Source organism: Hyperoodon ampullatus, assembly GCF_949752795.1.
Source record: "Hyperoodon ampullatus genome assembly, chromosome: 5".
Classification (NCBI taxonomy): domain Eukaryota; kingdom Metazoa; phylum Chordata; class Mammalia; order Artiodactyla; family Ziphiidae; genus Hyperoodon; species Hyperoodon ampullatus.
The window spans coordinates 24929052-24947328 of NC_136918.1; the positions used below are offsets into that span (position 1 = coordinate 24929052).

At 41.1% G+C, this 18277-nt stretch overlaps 1 protein-coding gene across 1 annotated transcript; it reads right to left on the bottom strand.

Annotated features, from left to right (window-relative positions):
• Nucleotides 1–11382: 11382 nt before the first annotated feature.
• LOC307053480 (proline-rich protein 23C-like) lies at nt 11383–12165 on the bottom strand (the record flags this gene model as incomplete). Its single annotated transcript, XM_079704894.1, has 1 exon — nt 11383–12165. One exon carries the CDS (start codon nt 12163–12165, stop codon nt 11383–11385), a length of 783 nt encoding a protein of 260 aa, XP_079561020.1.
• Nucleotides 12166–18277: the final 6112 nt, after the last annotated feature.

An 18277-nucleotide genomic window follows, 5' to 3' on the forward strand; every position in this document is an offset into this window, starting at 1 on the left:
AGAGTGGTCAAGTGAGGTTTCAAGAATTAAATATGTACCAAGTTTGTGTTAGATATAGGCATCCAGTGCAGACTTCTCTGGTTTTAAATCATGAACTCTTAACTCATACATTTATTGCATACACCTAAGAGTGAATTACTAATTGGTCCTGTGTGTGTGTTTTCAAGTTAATAGGTAGGGACATCCCTGGTGACGCAGTGGTTAAGAATCTGCCTGCCAATGCAGGGGACATGGGTTTGGTCCCTGATCTGGGAAGACCCCACATGCTGCAGAGCAGCAAAACTACTGAAGCCCTTGTGCCTAGAGCCTGTGCTCTGCAACAAGAGAAGCCACTGCAATGAGAAGCCCGTGCACTGCAACCAAGAGTAGCCCCTGCTGGCCTCAACTAGATAAAAGCCAGCATGCAGCACCGAAGACCAGACACAGCCAAAAATAAATAGATAAATAAATAAACAAACAAATAAATAAATTTAAAAATTATTTAAAAAATTAAAAAAATGTTAATAGGTAACGCCTTCCTCTTTTTTTTTCCCAAAATATTTTTCACAGTTTAAACTCCTGTGAGCAGAGTATGTTTCCATTTCATTACATCCTTGTAAACATTTCTTATTGATAGACTCTTAACTGTTTTCCAACCTGGTGTAGTAAAATGCTACATCATTGTGTTTTCATTTTGCATTTCTGATTGCCAGTCAGGGTGGATCATTTTTTTCATATGCTTATTAGCCAATATTATATTTAATTCTTTGAAACATTCCCATCTTCTATTTTTTTTTACTTAAAAAAATTAGGTTTCAACTTTTCCTCCAACTTTTTGCAGTGCTGGTTCCTTCTTCAAAGACCAACTCTGAGGGCACTTTCTTGAAAAGGGCATTTCTGACCATTTTGTTTGGAATGGTTTCTTCACTTACTCTCTATCTCATCCCTCTCTCTATGGCCTTCATAGTATTACCACATTCTGTAAATAAACAAAATATTGTTTAAAGACATTGGGGTTCAGTCATACTACTACCAGTCACTTATCAAATGTATGTGTAGCAAATGTCTCTATCACAGGCTTTGAAGACTTTCGCACTTGATTCACTGTAATTCTCACTCACTCCATACCTGCTGTAATTTGTGGTGAGTTTAATATTGTCATGGATCCCTCCTGCCCCCACATCTTGGCTTCTCAGTTCTCTTCCTCTTCAGTAATTTTGTCCTCCCTCCTACCTCATTGACTCACACTCTTTACCTTGTCATTATGAAACTTATATGGTAGTCATCAGTTACATCCATTAGACTATAACTTAATTAGTAAATAGTAAACTGTAGACTGCCTTCACTGGTCAAGCTCACTTTAACTGTTTTTACAAAAACTTGCATATCCTCCAAGCATCATGTAGCCTAAACAGTAAGTTACAAGGCCTCTTCACGACCCCTATAGATAAGTACCTCTGATGTAACAGTGTTATGGTGTTTGCCCGAGTTGTTTTTTTGGAACTTGGAGTCAGTTGTCCAGTTTGAACTTCAGCTGCTTAAGACTGGCTGGGACAACCGACTCTCCCCTCGGGCATGCGAGAGTGTCTGATCGGTGGCCATTTGATGTCAGAGGGCCAAAACCTCCACCCTGAGAATATGCTAATGTTGCCATTTTCTGAACATGCATCCTCTGAAGAAGCATGTAGCTTAGTTGCACCTGCCGAGAATAACGATACATCTTTTTTTTTAAATTTATTTATTTATTTATTTTTGGGTGCGTTGGGTCTTCGTTGCTGCATGTGGGCTTTCTCTATTTGCAGTGAGCGGGGGCTTCTCTTCGTTGCAGTGTGCAGGCCTCTCATTGCGGTGGCTTCTCTTGTTGTGGAACACGGACACTAGGAGCGTGGGCTTCAGCAGTTGTGGCAAACGGGCTCAGTAGTTGTGGCACGCAGGCTCTAGAGTGCAGGCTCGGTACTTGTGGCTCAAGGGCTTAGTTGCTCCGAGGCATGTGGGATCTTCCCAGAGTAGGGCTCGAACCCATTTCCCCTGCATTGGTAGGCCGATTCTTTTTTTTTTTTTAGTAGGCGGATTCTTAACCACTGCGCCACCAGGGAAGTCCCGACCTCATCTTTTTCTTATTTCCAGTCACCTTTCCCCACACTCCCTGCACCTCAGGCCACCCTAATTCTTTATTCAGTAAACATCCCTAGCCCCTGGCCTTTGGGGAGATGGATTTGAGATTTGTTCTCCTTTCTCCTTGCTTGACTGCCATGTGAATAAACTCTTTCTCTGCTGCAAACCTCTCTATCTCAGATTTGGGCTTTCTGTGTGTGAGGCAAATGAACGTGGCTCAGTAACAATTACTCCAAATTGTGTCCCCCTCTATAATCACAATTTAAAAGATTTATTCTCAGAGGAGTGGCTACCTCCTAAATTTCTAGCTTAGCCCTTTACATATCCAAACTCCATCAATCCTTATGCCCTTCTGGAAAAATTCATCTTTTCGGTGAAACTTAAACTATCAGTTCTTCACTTCCCTCCATAACTGGAACTTAAATTCCACAGATAGTCATTTTAATCATTGCTATATTTATATCTTTTTTAAAAATTATTATTTATTGAGGTAACATTTGTTTATAACATTATATAAGTTTCATATGGACAACATTATATTTCTACTTCTGTACACACTACAGCATGCTCACCAACAAAGATTTAGTTTGTATAGTCACCACAGAGTTGATCCTCTTTATCCATTTCATCCTTTCCCCTCTGGTAGCCACTACTCTGTTCTCTGTATCTCCATGTTTGTTTTGGTTTGGTGTGGTTTGTTCATTTACTTTGTATGTTTTTTTAAAAAATTTTTTATTCCATATCTATGTGAAATCATATGGTATTTGGCTTTCTCTAGCTGACTTATTTCACTTAGCATAATACTCTCAGTGTCCATCCATGCTGTGGCAAATGGCAAGATTTTATTTGTTTTCTATGGCTGTATCTATATTGTATATATTGTGTTTCACATGTTCTTTATTCATTTATTGGTTGATGGGCACTTCGGTCGTTGCTATATCTTGACTATTGTAAATAATGCTGCAATGAGCTTGAGGGTGCATAAGTGTTTTCAAGTTAGTGTTTTCATATACTTTGGATAAATACTCAGAAGTGGGATAGCTGGATCATATGGTAGTTCTATTCCTGAATTTCTAAGGAATCTTCATACTGTTCTCCATAGTGGCTGTGCCAGTTTACATTCCCACCGACACCGCATGAGGGCTCACTTTTCTCCACGTACTCGCCAACACTTTTAATTTCTTGCCTTTTGATAAAAGCCATTCTAACCGGTATGAAGTGATATCTCATTGTGGGGTTTTTTTTTAGTTTTTTAAACATTGAGGTATAATGGAGTTACAGTGTTATGTTTCAGGTGTACAACATAATGGTGAACAATTCCTAAAGATTATACTCCATTTATAGTTATTATAAAATATTGGCTATGGGCCCTTGCCTGGAGGTCCAGTGGTTAAGACTCCATGCTTCCACTGCAGGGGGCCCGGGTTCAGTCCCTGTTCAGGGAACTAAGATCCCCGAGTGCTGCGTGGTACGGCCAAAAAATAAATATTGGCTGTATTCCCTGTGTTGTACAATATATCCTTGTAGCTTAATTACTTTAAACATAGTAGTTTATACCTCTTCATCTCTTACCCCTATCTTGCCTCTCCCCACTTGTAACCACTAGTTTGTTCTCTATATCTGTGAATCTGTTTCTTTTTTGTTATATTCACTAGTTTGTTTTATTTTCTGGATTTCATGTTTAAGTGATAACATAGCAGTATTTGTCTTTCTCTGTCTGACTTATTTCACTATGCATAATACCCTACAAGTCTACCCATGTTGTTGTAAATGACAAAATTTCACTCTATTTTTATGGCTGAGTATATACATGCACACAGACACACACATGCATATATACATATCACATCACATCTTCTTTAGCTGTTCATCTGTTGATGGACACTTAGGTTGTTTCCATATTTTGGCTGCCATAAATAATGCTGCCATGAACATTCAGCTGCATGTATCTTTTCAAAGTAGTGTTTTTGTTTTCTTTGGATATATACCCAGGAGTGGAACTGCTGTATCATATGGTAATTCTATTTAGTTTTTTGAGGAACCTCCACACTGTTTTCCACAGTGGCTGCACCAATTCACATTCCCACCAACAGTGTACGGGGGTTCCCTTTATTTCACAACCTAGCCAACATTCGTTATTTGTGGTCGTTTTGATGTTAGGTGTTCTTACAGGGGTGAGGTGGTATCTCATGGTGGTTTGATTTGTATTTCTCTGACGGTTAGTGATGTTGAGCATCTTTTCATGTGCCTGTTGGCCAACTGTTATGTCTTCTTTGGAAAAATGTCTGTTCACCTCTTCTGCCCATTTTTGTTAATTGATTTTTATTGGAGTGTAGTTGATTTACAATGTTGTGTTAGTTTCAGGTGTACAGCAAAGTGAATCAGTTATACGTATATCCACTGTTTTTTAGATTCTGTTCCCATATACGTTATTACAGAGTACTGAGGAGAGTTGTATAAACTTTTTTTTTTTTACGTCTTTATTGGAGTATAATTGCTTTACAATGGTGTGTTAGTTTCTGCCTTATAACAAAGTGAATCAGTTATACATATACATATGTTCCCATATGTCTTCCCTCTTGCGTCTCCCTCCCTCCCACCCTCCCTATCCCACCCCTCTAGGTGGTCACAAAGCACTGAGCTGATCTCCCTGGGCTATGCGGCTGCTTCCCACTAGCTATCTGTTTTATATTTGGTAGGGTATATATGTCCATGCCTCTCTCTTGCTTTGTCAGAGCTTACCCTTGCCCCTCCCCATATCCTCAAGTCCATTCTGTAGTAGGTCTGTGTCTTTATTCCTGTCTTACCCCTAGGTACTTCATGACATTTTTTTCTTAAATTCCATATATATGTGTTAGCATATGGTATTTGTCTTTCTCTTTCTGACTGACTTCACTCTGTATGACAGACTCCAGGTCCATCCACCTCATTACAAATAGCTCAATTTCGTTTCTTTTTATGGCTGTGTAATATTCCATTGTATATGTGTGCCACATCTTCTATATCCATTCATCCAATGATGGACACTTAGGTTGTTTCCATCTCTGGGGTATTGTAAATAGAGCTGCAATGAATATTTTGGTACATGACTCCTTTTGAATTATGGTTTTCTCAGGGTATATGCCCAGTAGTGGGATTGCTGGGTCATATGGTAGTTCTATTTGTAGTTTTTTAAGGAACCTCCATACTGTTCTCCATAGTGGCTGTACCAATTCACATTCCGACCAGCAGTACAAGAGTGTTCCCTTTTCTCCACACCCTCTCCAGCATTTATGATTTCTAGACTTTTAGATGATGGCCATTCTGACTGGTGTGATATGATATCTCATTGTAGTTTTGATTTGCATTTCTCTAAAGATTAATGACGTTGAGCATTCTTTCATGTGTTTGTTGGCAGTCTGTATATCTTCTTTGGAGAAATGTCTATTTAGGACTTCTGCCCATTTTTGGATTGGGTTGTTTGTTTGTTTTCTATTGAGCTGCATGAGGTGCTTATAAATTTTGGAGATTAATCCTTTGTCAGTTGCTTCATTTGGAAATATTTTCTCCCATTCTGAGGGTTGTCTTTTGGTCTTGTTTATGGTTTCCTTTGCTGTGCAAAACCTTTGAAGTTTCATTAGGTCACATTTGTTTATTTTTGTTTTTATTTCCATTTCTCTAGGAGGTGGGTCAAAAAGGATCTTGCTGTGATTTATGTCATAGAGTGTTCTGCCTATATTTTCCTCTAAGAGTTTGATAGTTTCTGGCCTTACATTTAGGTCTTTAATCCATTTTGAGCTTATTTTTGTGTATGGTGTTAGGGAGTGATCTAATCTCATACTTTTACATGTCCCTGTCCAGTTTTCCCAGCACTTCTTATTGAAGAGGCTGTCCTTTCTCCACTGTACATTTCTGCCTCCTTTATCAAAGATAAGGTGACCATATGTGCATGGGTTTATCTCTGGGCTTTCTATCCTGTTCCTTCTGCCCATTTTTAAAACAGGTTGTTTGCTTTTTCCTATTGAGTTGTATGAGCTGTTTATATATTTTGGATATTAACTCCTTATTGGTCATCTCATTCCCAAATATTTTCCCCCATTCAGTAGGTTGTCTTTTCATTTTGTTGATGGTTTCCTTTGCTGTGTGAAAACTTTTAGGTTTAATTAGGTCCCATTTGTTTATTTTGGCTTTTGTTTCCTTTGCCTTAGGAGACAGATTTAAAAAATATACAGTAAAGATAGAAAATCAACCATGTACAAAGTTAGTAGGAAGGTTAAAAGCCAAAAGTAGTAATATCATCTGTATCTACAATAAGCAGTTTGGGGATACACAAAATAATTAGATGTAAAATATGATGTCAAAAACAGTAATCATAAGGGGAGGAGAGTACAATTGTAGGGTTATTACATGCATTTGAGATTTGAGATCAGCAACTTAAAACAATCACATATAACAATATATTGCTGTATATAAACTTCATGATAGACACAAACAGAAAAATCTATAATAGATGCACACAGAAAAAAGAGGAAAGAATTTGAACATGACATTAAAGATAGTCATCAAATCACAAGACAAAAGAATGAAAGAAGAAGAAAGGAAGAAAAAAGCACTACAAAACAATGCCAACACAATTAATAAAATGGCAATAAGAACATACACATCAATAATTATTAAAAGTAAGTGGACTAAATGCTGCAATCAAAAGACATAGGGCAATAGATAAATAAGGACCTACTGTATGGCACAGGGAACTATATTCAATATCTTGTATATAATAACTTATAATGGAAAAGAATCTGAAAAAGAATATATACATATATAGATCGCTTTGCTGTACACCTGAAACTAATACAACATTGTAAATCAACTATACTTCAATAAAAAGTTGTTTGTTTTGAAAAAAAAAGAGTGGCTGAATGGATACAAAAACAAGACCCATATATATGCTGCCTACAAGAGACTCACTTCAGATCTAAAGACACACATAGACTGAAAGTGAGGGGATGGAAAAAGATACTCCATGCAAATGGAAATAAAAAGGAAGCTGGGGTGCAATACTTACATGAGACATAGACTTTAAGAGAAATAGACTTTTGTGGTTTTGATTTGCATTTCTCTAACAATTTGTGATGTTGAACATCTTTTCATATGTCTATTGGCCATCTATGTCTTCTTTGGAAAATGTCCTATACCCATTTTGGGGTTGTTTTATTTTTGTTGTTGTTGTGAGTTCGTTCTATATTTTGGATGTTAACCCCTTATTGGATATATGATTTGCAAGGATCTTCTTCCATTAGGTAGGTTCCCTTTTCATTTTGTTCCTGGTTTCCTTTACTGTGCAGAAACTTCTTAGTTTGGTGTAGTCCTATTTGTTTACTTTTGCTTGTGTTTCCCTTGCCTGAGGAGACAAATAAGTGGAAAAGTGTTCTGCGCTCATGGATTGGAAGAAATAACATCGTTCAAATGTCTATATTACCTAAAGCAATCTTCAGATTCAATGCAATCTCTATCAAAGTCCCAAGGATATTTTTCGCAAAAATAGAATAAAAAAGTCTTAGATTTACATGAAACCCTAAGAGACCCTGAACAGCCAAAGCAATCCTGATATAAAGAACAAAGTTGGAGGTATCACACTCTCTGATTTAAAGCTATATTATAAAGCTACAATAATCAAAACAGCATTATATTTGCAGAAAAGCAGATACCTAGGTCAATGGAACATAATTGAGAACCTGGGAGTAAACCCATACATATATGGATAATTAATTCATGGCAAGGGAGCAAAGAGCGTACAATGGAAAAGGACAGTCTCTTCAATAAATGGTGACGGGGGAACTTCCCTGGTGGTGCAGTGGTTAAAAATCCGTCTGCCAATGCAGGGGGACACGGGTTCGATTCCTGGTCTGGCAAGATCCCACATGCCATGGGGCAACTAAGCCCGTGCGCCACAACTACTGAGCCTGTTCTCTAGAGCCCACGAGCCACAACTACTGATCACCTGTTCCACAACTACCGAAGCCCGTGTGCCTAGAGCCTGTGCTCCGCAACAAGAGAAGCCACTGCAATGAGAAGCCCATGGACTGCAACGAAGACCCAATGCAGCCAAAAATAAATAAATAAATAAATTTAGATGAAAAAATGGTGTTGGGAAAACTGGATAGCCACATGCTAAGAAGAAAAAAAAAAAAAGAAACTAGACCACTATCTCAAACCACACACAAAAGTCATCTCAAAATGCATTAAAGACTTCAGTGTAGGGCTTCCCTGGTGGCGCAGTGGTTGAGAGTCCGCCTGCCGATGCAGGGGACACGGGTTCGTGCCCCGGTCCGGGAAGATCCCACATGCCACGGAGAGGCTGGGCCCGTGAGCCATGGCTGCTGAGCCTGCACATCCAGAGCCTGTGCTCCACAACGGGAGAGGCCACAACAGTGAGAGGCCCGCGTACTGCAAAAAAAAAAAAAAAAAAAAAAAAATGGGCAGAAGACCTAAATAGACATTCCTCCAAAGAAGACATACAGAAGGCCAAAAAGCACATGAAAATATGCTCAACATCACTAATTACTAGACAAATGCAAATCAAACTACAATGAGGTATCACGTCACACTGGTCAGCATGAGCATCATTAAAAAGTCCACATATAATAAGTGCTAGAGAGGGTGTGGAGAAAAGGGAACTCTCCTACAGTGTTGAAGGGAATGTAACTTGGTGCAGCCATGATGGAGAACAGTATGGAGATTCCTTAAAAAACTAAAAAGAGTTGCTATATGGTCCAGCAGTCCCACTCCTGGGCAAATCTCCCGAGAAAACTCTAATTTGAAAAGATACATGCACCCCAATATTCATAGTAGCACTATTTAAAATAGCCAACTGGCGACTTCCTTGGTGGCGCAGTGGTTAAGAATCTGCCTGCCAGTGCAGGGGACACAGGTTTGAGCCCTGGGCTGGGAAGACCCCACATGCCGCCAAGCAACTAAGCCCGTGTGCCACAACTACTGAAGCCCGCTAGCCTAGAGCCCACGAGCCACAGCTACTGAGCCCACATGCCACAATTACTGAGGCCCATGCACCTAGAGCCCGTGCTCTGCAACAAGAGAAGCCACGGTAATGAGAAGCCTGCGCACTGCAATGAAGAGTAGCCCCCGCTCGCTGCAAGTAGAGAAAGCCCACGTGCAGCAACAAAACCCAACACAGCCAAAAATTAAATAAATAAATGAAAAAAAATACCCAAGACATGGAAGCAACCTAAATGTCTATCTACAGATGAATGGATAAAAAGATGTGGCATACCTATACAAAGGAATACTACTCAGCCATAAATGAGAATGAGATGATGCCATTTGTAGCAACATGGATGGACCTAGAGATTATCATACTAAGTGAAGTAAGTCAAAGAAAGATAAATATCATATGATATCACTTGTAAGTGGAATCTAAAATATGATACAAATGAACTTATTTACAAAACAGAAATAGACTCACAGACATAGGAAACAACCTTATGTTTACCAAAGGGGAAAGAGGGTGGGGGAGAGATAAATTAGGAGTTTGGGATTAGCAGATATAAAACTATTATGTATTCAATGTAAAACAGATAAACAACAAGGTCCTACTGTATAGCACAGGGAACTATATTCAATATCCTGTAATAAACCATAACCATGTAAAAGAATATGGAAAAAATATATAACTTTGCTGTACACCAGAAAGTAGCACAACAATGTAAATCAACTATACTTCAATTAAAAAATAAAATAAAATTTAAAAATGTGCTAATGAACAGCTGAATCAAATATAAAAGGAATAACAACTTGATTGGCAGAGACCTCTTGCCTGCACCAACAATAAAAAATGGCAGAACAATGGAGTAATGTCTTTAAAGTACTTAAATAACACTTTAGAATTAGGAATGAATATATAATAAAAATTTTCAGATATACAAGACTATGAGAGTGTACTACACAAAACATGTTGAGATTTACAAAACCAAGATAATTTACTACACATAGGGTATAGTGGAAAGAACTATTAAAGTATATTCTTCAGCAAGAGGAAAATTGAGGCTAGACTTTGAGAGTGGAATATAAGAATAAAAAGGTAGAGAGGAAATGTTTAAAGCATGTTGGTGAATATAAATAGTATTGATGTTTAAAAAAACTGAAACCATCTTGTTTTCAGCTTTACCTGTAGATTTTATTTCTTTTATAAAAATGTGAAACAAATATGGTAATTAATTAATGTTTTATTTTTTTAATTTTTTATTTATTTATTTTTGGCTGCATTGGGTCTTTGTTGCTGCGCACGGGCTTTCTCTGGTTGCGGTGAGCTGGGGCTACTCTTCGTTGAGGTGCACGGGCTTCTCACTGCAGTGGCTTCTCTGGTGGCGAAGCATGGGCTGTAGGTGCGCGGGCTTCAGCTGTGGCTCATGGGCTTAGTTGCTCCACGGCATGTGGGATCTTCCCGGACCAGGGCTGGAACCCGTGTCCCCTGCATTATCAGGCAGATTCTTAACCACTGCGCCACCAGGGAGGCCCCTAAATTAATGTTTTAAAAGTTAGAGGTTTGATTTACAAAAGAAAAAACTCGGGGTAGAATTTAGAAGGTATGGATAATGTGGAATAGCAGGAATGCAAACATTTTACATCAGTCTCTGAGTCAAAATAACCAGAGGAACAGATTTAAAAAGGAAATGTGTATCCTAATACATGCTGAAAACATCTGATAAAATCCAGCATTTATTCATAATGAAAAGTGAACTTGACTGGAAGAGAACTTCCTCAGGTTAAGAGGAAGCTATGAACAAACATCATACAATTATGTATAGTAACCATCATACGATTTTGCAGCTTTCCAGGAGAGCAGCTCAAAGCACCAAGAAAGAGAAAAGCCATGGCTAAAAATCTTTATAAATTCATGGGAAAACATATAACATGAGAAATCCAGTTATTTATTGGTTTGGGGAGAAATAGGGTAGCAATAGGGCATGGTGCTGGAGAGAGTAGAATTTGAGAGAAAATAACTGATGCAAACGAGCGGGAATGGATAGGCCTGAGAATGATGTTTAAAGAAGTCCCGACGTCTGAACACACATTGTCCGGTATCCCTGGGCAGATTTTCCATTTCAAAGATGAGGTCTAGAGTCTGCTTTCTTTTCCTGACATAACTTCTCCTGCTACTATAGCCAGTCTGGAGGGAAAAAGGAGTTGTTGGCCCACGAGATGCTTAATTTCCAGGTTGTAGGACATTCAGTGTAAAAGACGCCGGGAAATGCATTGGGCCTCCAGTGTGTGTGTGTACCGGGGTGGAGTTCATTCCGGGAACAGACATCTCTGGGCCTTGCGCTTAGGACCATAAGGGCGTTGGGGGCGCTCGTGAGGACCCGGAATAGGAGAGGGAGGTAGAGGTTGGAGTGGTGAGTCCGGAAAGGGCTCCAGAAGGTGCATGTCCAGGTTGTCGTCGTGGTGAGGAGAGCCTTTCTCTGGACTAGGATTGGGCGCCCAAGGACAGGGCTCTGGGACAAAGCCCTGCGCGCTGGGTCCCGACACCCTTGCGGTGATGCTGCGGAGCTCAGCGACGGAGCCGGCTTCAGCCTCCATCCCAGGCGGCAGGAGCTCGGCATCTGCTTCCTCGCTGTTGACCTCTTCTTGGCGGGCGATCTCTGGGACAGCTGCGCAGAAGAATCCCGGCTCCAGGGCCATGTACTCCCCTGGAGCGCTCAGGAAAGCGGCCCGTTGCAGGCCCTGTCCCCACGGGCCTTCCACGCCCCAGCCCAGGAGGGCCTCGGGGACCAGCATGAGGATGTGATCTCCGAGAGACATTTGCAGCACAGACGTGGGCTCGGGCTCCAGCAGCACGTCGACGTCATCTAGGGGCAGGTGCAGGGCACAGCCGGCGGGCAGGACCAGTACGGAAGTGAGCGCGTCCGCGGCCGGAGGTCCCGTCAGGTTGTCCAGGCTGGGCGCCGCCTCGGACTCGGACTCGGGGCCCTCGGGCTCCTCCGTTCGGCGGCGCTTGGCGGGGCCGGGTCCTTCGGTCTGCGGTCCCCACCAGTCCGCAGGGTAGGCACTGGGGCTGCGGGACCGGCTGCCCATGACCTCGACCGACGGACGGCGCCCCCGGGGCCTGGCAGAGGGCGAGGAGGCGCTCGATCCTGCACGCTGTGACGGGTTTCGACGACGGCTGAGGCAAGCCGGGGCGGGGCGGCGCGATGCGGGGACGGCGGGGCGGCGCGATGCGGGGACGGCAGGACGGCGCGGTACGGGACGAGTCCTCGGAGCTCCGGGGCTGCCTCCTGCAGTTGGTCCTGTAGTTCAGGTTTCTATGGGAACGGCGTCTGGCGCGGGGCTGGGCCTGGCGCCTTCGAATCTTCAGCTCGTCACGCCACAGCGAAAGATGTTGCAGGTGAAGCCAGTGGAATCCTAGTCGCAAAATGTCACGCTAAGCTCCGCCCCCTCCAAGGCTCCGCCCCGTAGACCTCGCGGTATCCGTGCTGCCCAATAGCCGGGGCTGTGGTTGGTAGAAAGCTACTGTTAAAGTCCTACAGGGGCCAGAATACTCGTGTCCTTCATTTTTAGAGAAAGAAAGATACACCGAAAATGGAACTTTAAATATTAATCACCTTTAAGGTTAATATTTTCCTTTGCTTTCAGGCATTCTAGAGAAAAAAACCACTCAAATAGACCACCCCTTTGGCAACATAAAACGGACCTATCTAAATGTTCCATGAAATTCCTTTAATGCTTGGCCTATCATTTCAGAAGTAAATGGAAAATACTCATATATGTTTAGGTAAAGTTCTGTCTTAATAGTAAAATATTTGTGGCAGTTGCTTCCTGAAGATAAAAGCTGTTATAAAATTAAAACAATCTTAGTATAATTAAATTGTTTTATTCAGTATTTATTATATGTCAACCATTCTACTGAGGTTTAAAAAATGATCTTTATTTATTTTATTTTATGTAATTTATTTATTTTGCGGTACGCGGGCCTCTCACTGTTGTGGCCTCTCCCATTTCGGAGCACAGGCTGCAGACGTGCTGGCTCAGTGGGCATGGTTCACGGGCCAACCGCTCCGCGGCATGCAGGATCTTCCCGGACCGGGGCACGAACCCGTGTTCCCTGCGCCGGCAGGCGGACCCTCAACCACTGCACCACCAGGGAAGCCCTGATCATTTTTTTGGAAAAGTGTTTTATTTTTATGTATTTTTGGCTGCGTTGGGTCTTTGTTGCTGCTTGCGGGCTTTCTCTAGTTGCGGCGGGCGGGGGCTAGTCTTCGCTGCGGTGCACAGGCTTCTCGTTGCGGTGGCTTCTCTTTGTTGCGGAGCACGGGCTCTAGGCACACGGGCTTCTGTAGTTGTGGCACGCAGGCTCAGTAGTCGTGGTTCTTGGGCTCTAGAGTGCAGGGTCAGTAGTTACGGCACATGGGCTTAGTTGCTCCACGGCATGTGGGATCTTCCCGGACCAGGGCTCGAACCCATGTCCCCTGCATTGGCAGGCGGATTCTTAAGTATTGCGCCACCAGGGAAGTCCTGGTGGCGCAGTAGTTAAGGTATGTACTAAAAGCTGTACACTTTTAATATAAACAACTTGAGTTTGTAGATAAGTATACACTCGTGAAAGTATCACCACAATCAATACCATAAAAGTATCTATGACCTGCAAAAGTTTCTTCCTGCCCTCTTTGGAAAAAAAATGATCTTTTTTACTTTTCACAACACCTGAAGCTCAGAGTGGTCAAGTGAGGTTTCAAGAATTAAATATGTACCAAGTTTGTGTTAGATATAGGCATCCAGTGCAGACTTCTCTGGTTTTAAATCATGAACTCTTAACTCATACATTTATTGCATACACCTAAGAGTGAATTACTAATTGGTCCTGTGTGTGTGTTTTCAAGTTAATAGGTAGGGACATCCCTGGTGACGCAGTGGTTAAGAATCTGCCTGCCAATGCAGGGGACATGGGTTTGGTCCCTGATCTGGGAAGACCCCACATGCTGCAGAGCAGCAAAACTACTGAAGCCCTTGTGCCTAGAGCCTGTGCTCTGCAACAAGAGAAGCCACTGCAATGAGAAGCCCGTGCACTGCAACCAAGAGTAGCCCCTGCTGGCCTCAACTAGATAAAAGCCAGCATGCAGCACCGAAGACCAGACACAGCCAAAAATAAATAGATAAATAAATAAACAAACAAATAAATAAATTTAAAAATTATTTAAAAAATTAAAAAAATGTTAATAGGTAACGCCTTCCTCTTTTTTTTTCCCAAAATATTTTTCACAGTTTAAACTCCTGTGAGCAGAGTATGTTTCCATTTCATTACATCCTTGTAAACATTTCTTATTGATAGACTCTTAACTGTTTTCCAACCTGGTGTAGTAAAATGCTACATCATTGTGTTTTCATTTTGCATTTCTGATTGCCAGTCAGGGTGGATCATTTTTTTCATATGCTTATTAGCCAATATTATATTTAATTCTTTGAAACATTCCCATCTTCTATTTTTTTTTACTTAAAAAAATTAGGTTTCAACTTTTCCTCCAACTTTTTGCAGTGCTGGTTCCTTCTTCAAAGACCAACTCTGAGGGCACTTTCTTGAAAAGGGCATTTCTGACCATTTTGTTTGGAATGGTTTCTTCACTTACTCTCTATCTCATCCCTCTCTCTATGGCCTTCATAGTATTACCACATTCTGTAAATAAACAAAATATTGTTTAAAGACATTGGGGTTCAGTCATACTACTACCAGTCACTTATCAAATGTATGTGTAGCAAATGTCTCTATCACAGGCTTTGAAGACTTTCGCACTTGATTCACTGTAATTCTCACTCACTCCATACCTGCTGTAATTTGTGGTGAGTTTAATATTGTCATGGATCCCTCCTGCCCCCACATCTTGGCTTCTCAGTTCTCTTCCTCTTCAGTAATTTTGTCCTCCCTCCTACCTCATTGACTCACACTCTTTACCTTGTCATTATGAAACTTATATGGTAGTCATCAGTTACATCCATTAGACTATAACTTAATTAGTAAATAGTAAACTGTAGACTGCCTTCACTGGTCAAGCTCACTTTAACTGTTTTTACAAAAACTTGCATATCCTCCAAGCATCATGTAGCCTAAACAGTAAGTTACAAGGCCTCTTCACGACCCCTATAGATAAGTACCTCTGATGTAACAGTGTTATGGTGTTTGCCCGAGTTGTTTTTTTGGAACTTGGAGTCAGTTGTCCAGTTTGAACTTCAGCTGCTTAAGACTGGCTGGGACAACCGACTCTCCCCTCGGGCATGCGAGAGTGTCTGATCGGTGGCCATTTGATGTCAGAGGGCCAAAACCTCCACCCTGAGAATATGCTAATGTTGCCATTTTCTGAACATGCATCCTCTGAAGAAGCATGTAGCTTAGTTGCACCTGCCGAGAATAACGATACATCTTTTTTTTTAAATTTATTTATTTATTTATTTTTGGGTGCGTTGGGTCTTCGTTGCTGCATGTGGGCTTTCTCTATTTGCAGTGAGCGGGGGCTTCTCTTCGTTGCAGTGTGCAGGCCTCTCATTGCGGTGGCTTCTCTTGTTGTGGAACACGGACACTAGGAGCGTGGGCTTCAGCAGTTGTGGCAAACGGGCTCAGTAGTTGTGGCACGCAGGCTCTAGAGTGCAGGCTCGGTACTTGTGGCTCAAGGGCTTAGTTGCTCCGAGGCATGTGGGATCTTCCCAGAGTAGGGCTCGAACCCATTTCCCCTGCATTGGTAGGCCGATTCTTTTTTTTTTTTTAGTAGGCGGATTCTTAACCACTGCGCCACCAGGGAAGTCCCGACCTCATCTTTTTCTTATTTCCAGTCACCTTTCCCCACACTCCCTGCACCTCAGGCCACCCTAATTCTTTATTCAGTAAACATCCCTAGCCCCTGGCCTTTGGGGAGATGGATTTGAGATTTGTTCTCCTTTCTCCTTGCTTGACTGCCATGTGAATAAACTCTTTCTCTGCTGCAAACCTCTCTATCTCAGATTTGGGCTTTCTGTGTGTGAGGCAAATGAACGTGGCTCAGTAACAATTACTCCAAATTGTGTCCCCCTCTATAATCACAATTTAAAAGATTTATTCTCAGAGGAGTGGCTACCTCCTAAATTTCTAGCTTAGCCCTTTACATATCCAAACTCCATCAATCCTTATGCCCTTCTGGAAAAATTCATCTTTTCGGTGAAACTTAAACTATCAGTTCTTCACTTCCCTCCATAACTGGAACTTAAATTCCACAGATAGTCATTTTAATCATTGCTATATTTATATCTTTTTTAAAAATTATTATTTATTGAGGTAACATTTGTTTATAACATTATATAAGTTTCATATGGACAACATTATATTTCTACTTCTGTACACACTACAGCATGCTCACCAACAAAGATTTAGTTTGTATAGTCACCACAGAGTTGATCCTCTTTATCCATTTCATCCTTTCCCCTCTGGTAGCCACTACTCTGTTCTCTGTATCTCCATGTTTGTTTTGGTTTGGTGTGGTTTGTTCATTTACTTTGTATGTTTTTTTAAAAAATTTTTTATTCCATATCTATGTGAAATCATATGGTATTTGGCTTTCTCTAGCTGACTTATTTCACTTAGCATAATACTCTCAGTGTCCATCCATGCTGTGGCAAATGGCAAGATTTTATTTGTTTTCTATGGCTGTATCTATATTGTATATATTGTGTTTCACATGTTCTTTATTCATTTATTGGTTGATGGGCACTTCGGTCGTTGCTATATCTTGACTATTGTAAATAATGCTGCAATGAGCTTGAGGGTGCATAAGTGTTTTCAAGTTAGTGTTTTCATATACTTTGGATAAATACTCAGAAGTGGGATAGCTGGATCATATGGTAGTTCTATTCCTGAATTTCTAAGGAATCTTCATACTGTTCTCCATAGTGGCTGTGCCAGTTTACATTCCCACCGACACCGCATGAGGGCTCACTTTTCTCCACGTACTCGCCAACACTTTTAATTTCTTGCCTTTTGATAAAAGCCATTCTAACCGGTATGAAGTGATATCTCATTGTGGGGTTTTTTTTTAGTTTTTTAAACATTGAGGTATAATGGAGTTACAGTGTTATGTTTCAGGTGTACAACATAATGGTGAACAATTCCTAAAGATTATACTCCATTTATAGTTATTATAAAATATTGGCTATGGGCCCTTGCCTGGAGGTCCAGTGGTTAAGACTCCATGCTTCCACTGCAGGGGGCCCGGGTTCAGTCCCTGTTCAGGGAACTAAGATCCCCGAGTGCTGCGTGGTACGGCCAAAAAATAAATATTGGCTGTATTCCCTGTGTTGTACAATATATCCTTGTAGCTTAATTACTTTAAACATAGTAGTTTATACCTCTTCATCTCTTACCCCTATCTTGCCTCTCCCCACTTGTAACCACTAGTTTGTTCTCTATATCTGTGAATCTGTTTCTTTTTTGTTATATTCACTAGTTTGTTTTATTTTCTGGATTTCATGTTTAAGTGATAACATAGCAGTATTTGTCTTTCTCTGTCTGACTTATTTCACTATGCATAATACCCTACAAGTCTACCCATGTTGTTGTAAATGACAAAATTTCACTCTATTTTTATGGCTGAGTATATACATGCACACAGACACACACATGCATATATACATATCACATCACATCTTCTTTAGCTGTTCATCTGTTGATGGACACTTAGGTTGTTTCCATATTTTGGCTGCCATAAATAATGCTGCCATGAACATTCAGCTGCATGTATCTTTTCAAAGTAGTGTTTTTGTTTTCTTTGGATATATACCCAGGAGTGGAACTGCTGTATCATATGGTAATTCTATTTAGTTTTTTGAGGAACCTCCACACTGTTTTCCACAGTGGCTGCACCAATTCACATTCCCACCAACAGTGTACGGGGGTTCCCTTTATTTCACAACCTAGCCAACATTCGTTATTTGTGGTCGTTTTGATGTTAGGTGTTCTTACAGGGGTGAGGTGGTATCTCATGGTGGTTTGATTTGTATTTCTCTGACGGTTAGTGATGTTGAGCATCTTTTCATGTGCCTGTTGGCCAACTGTTATGTCTTCTTTGGAAAAATGTCTGTTCACCTCTTCTGCCCATTTTTGTTAATTGATTTTTATTGGAGTGTAGTTGATTTACAATGTTGTGTTAGTTTCAGGTGTACAGCAAAGTGAATC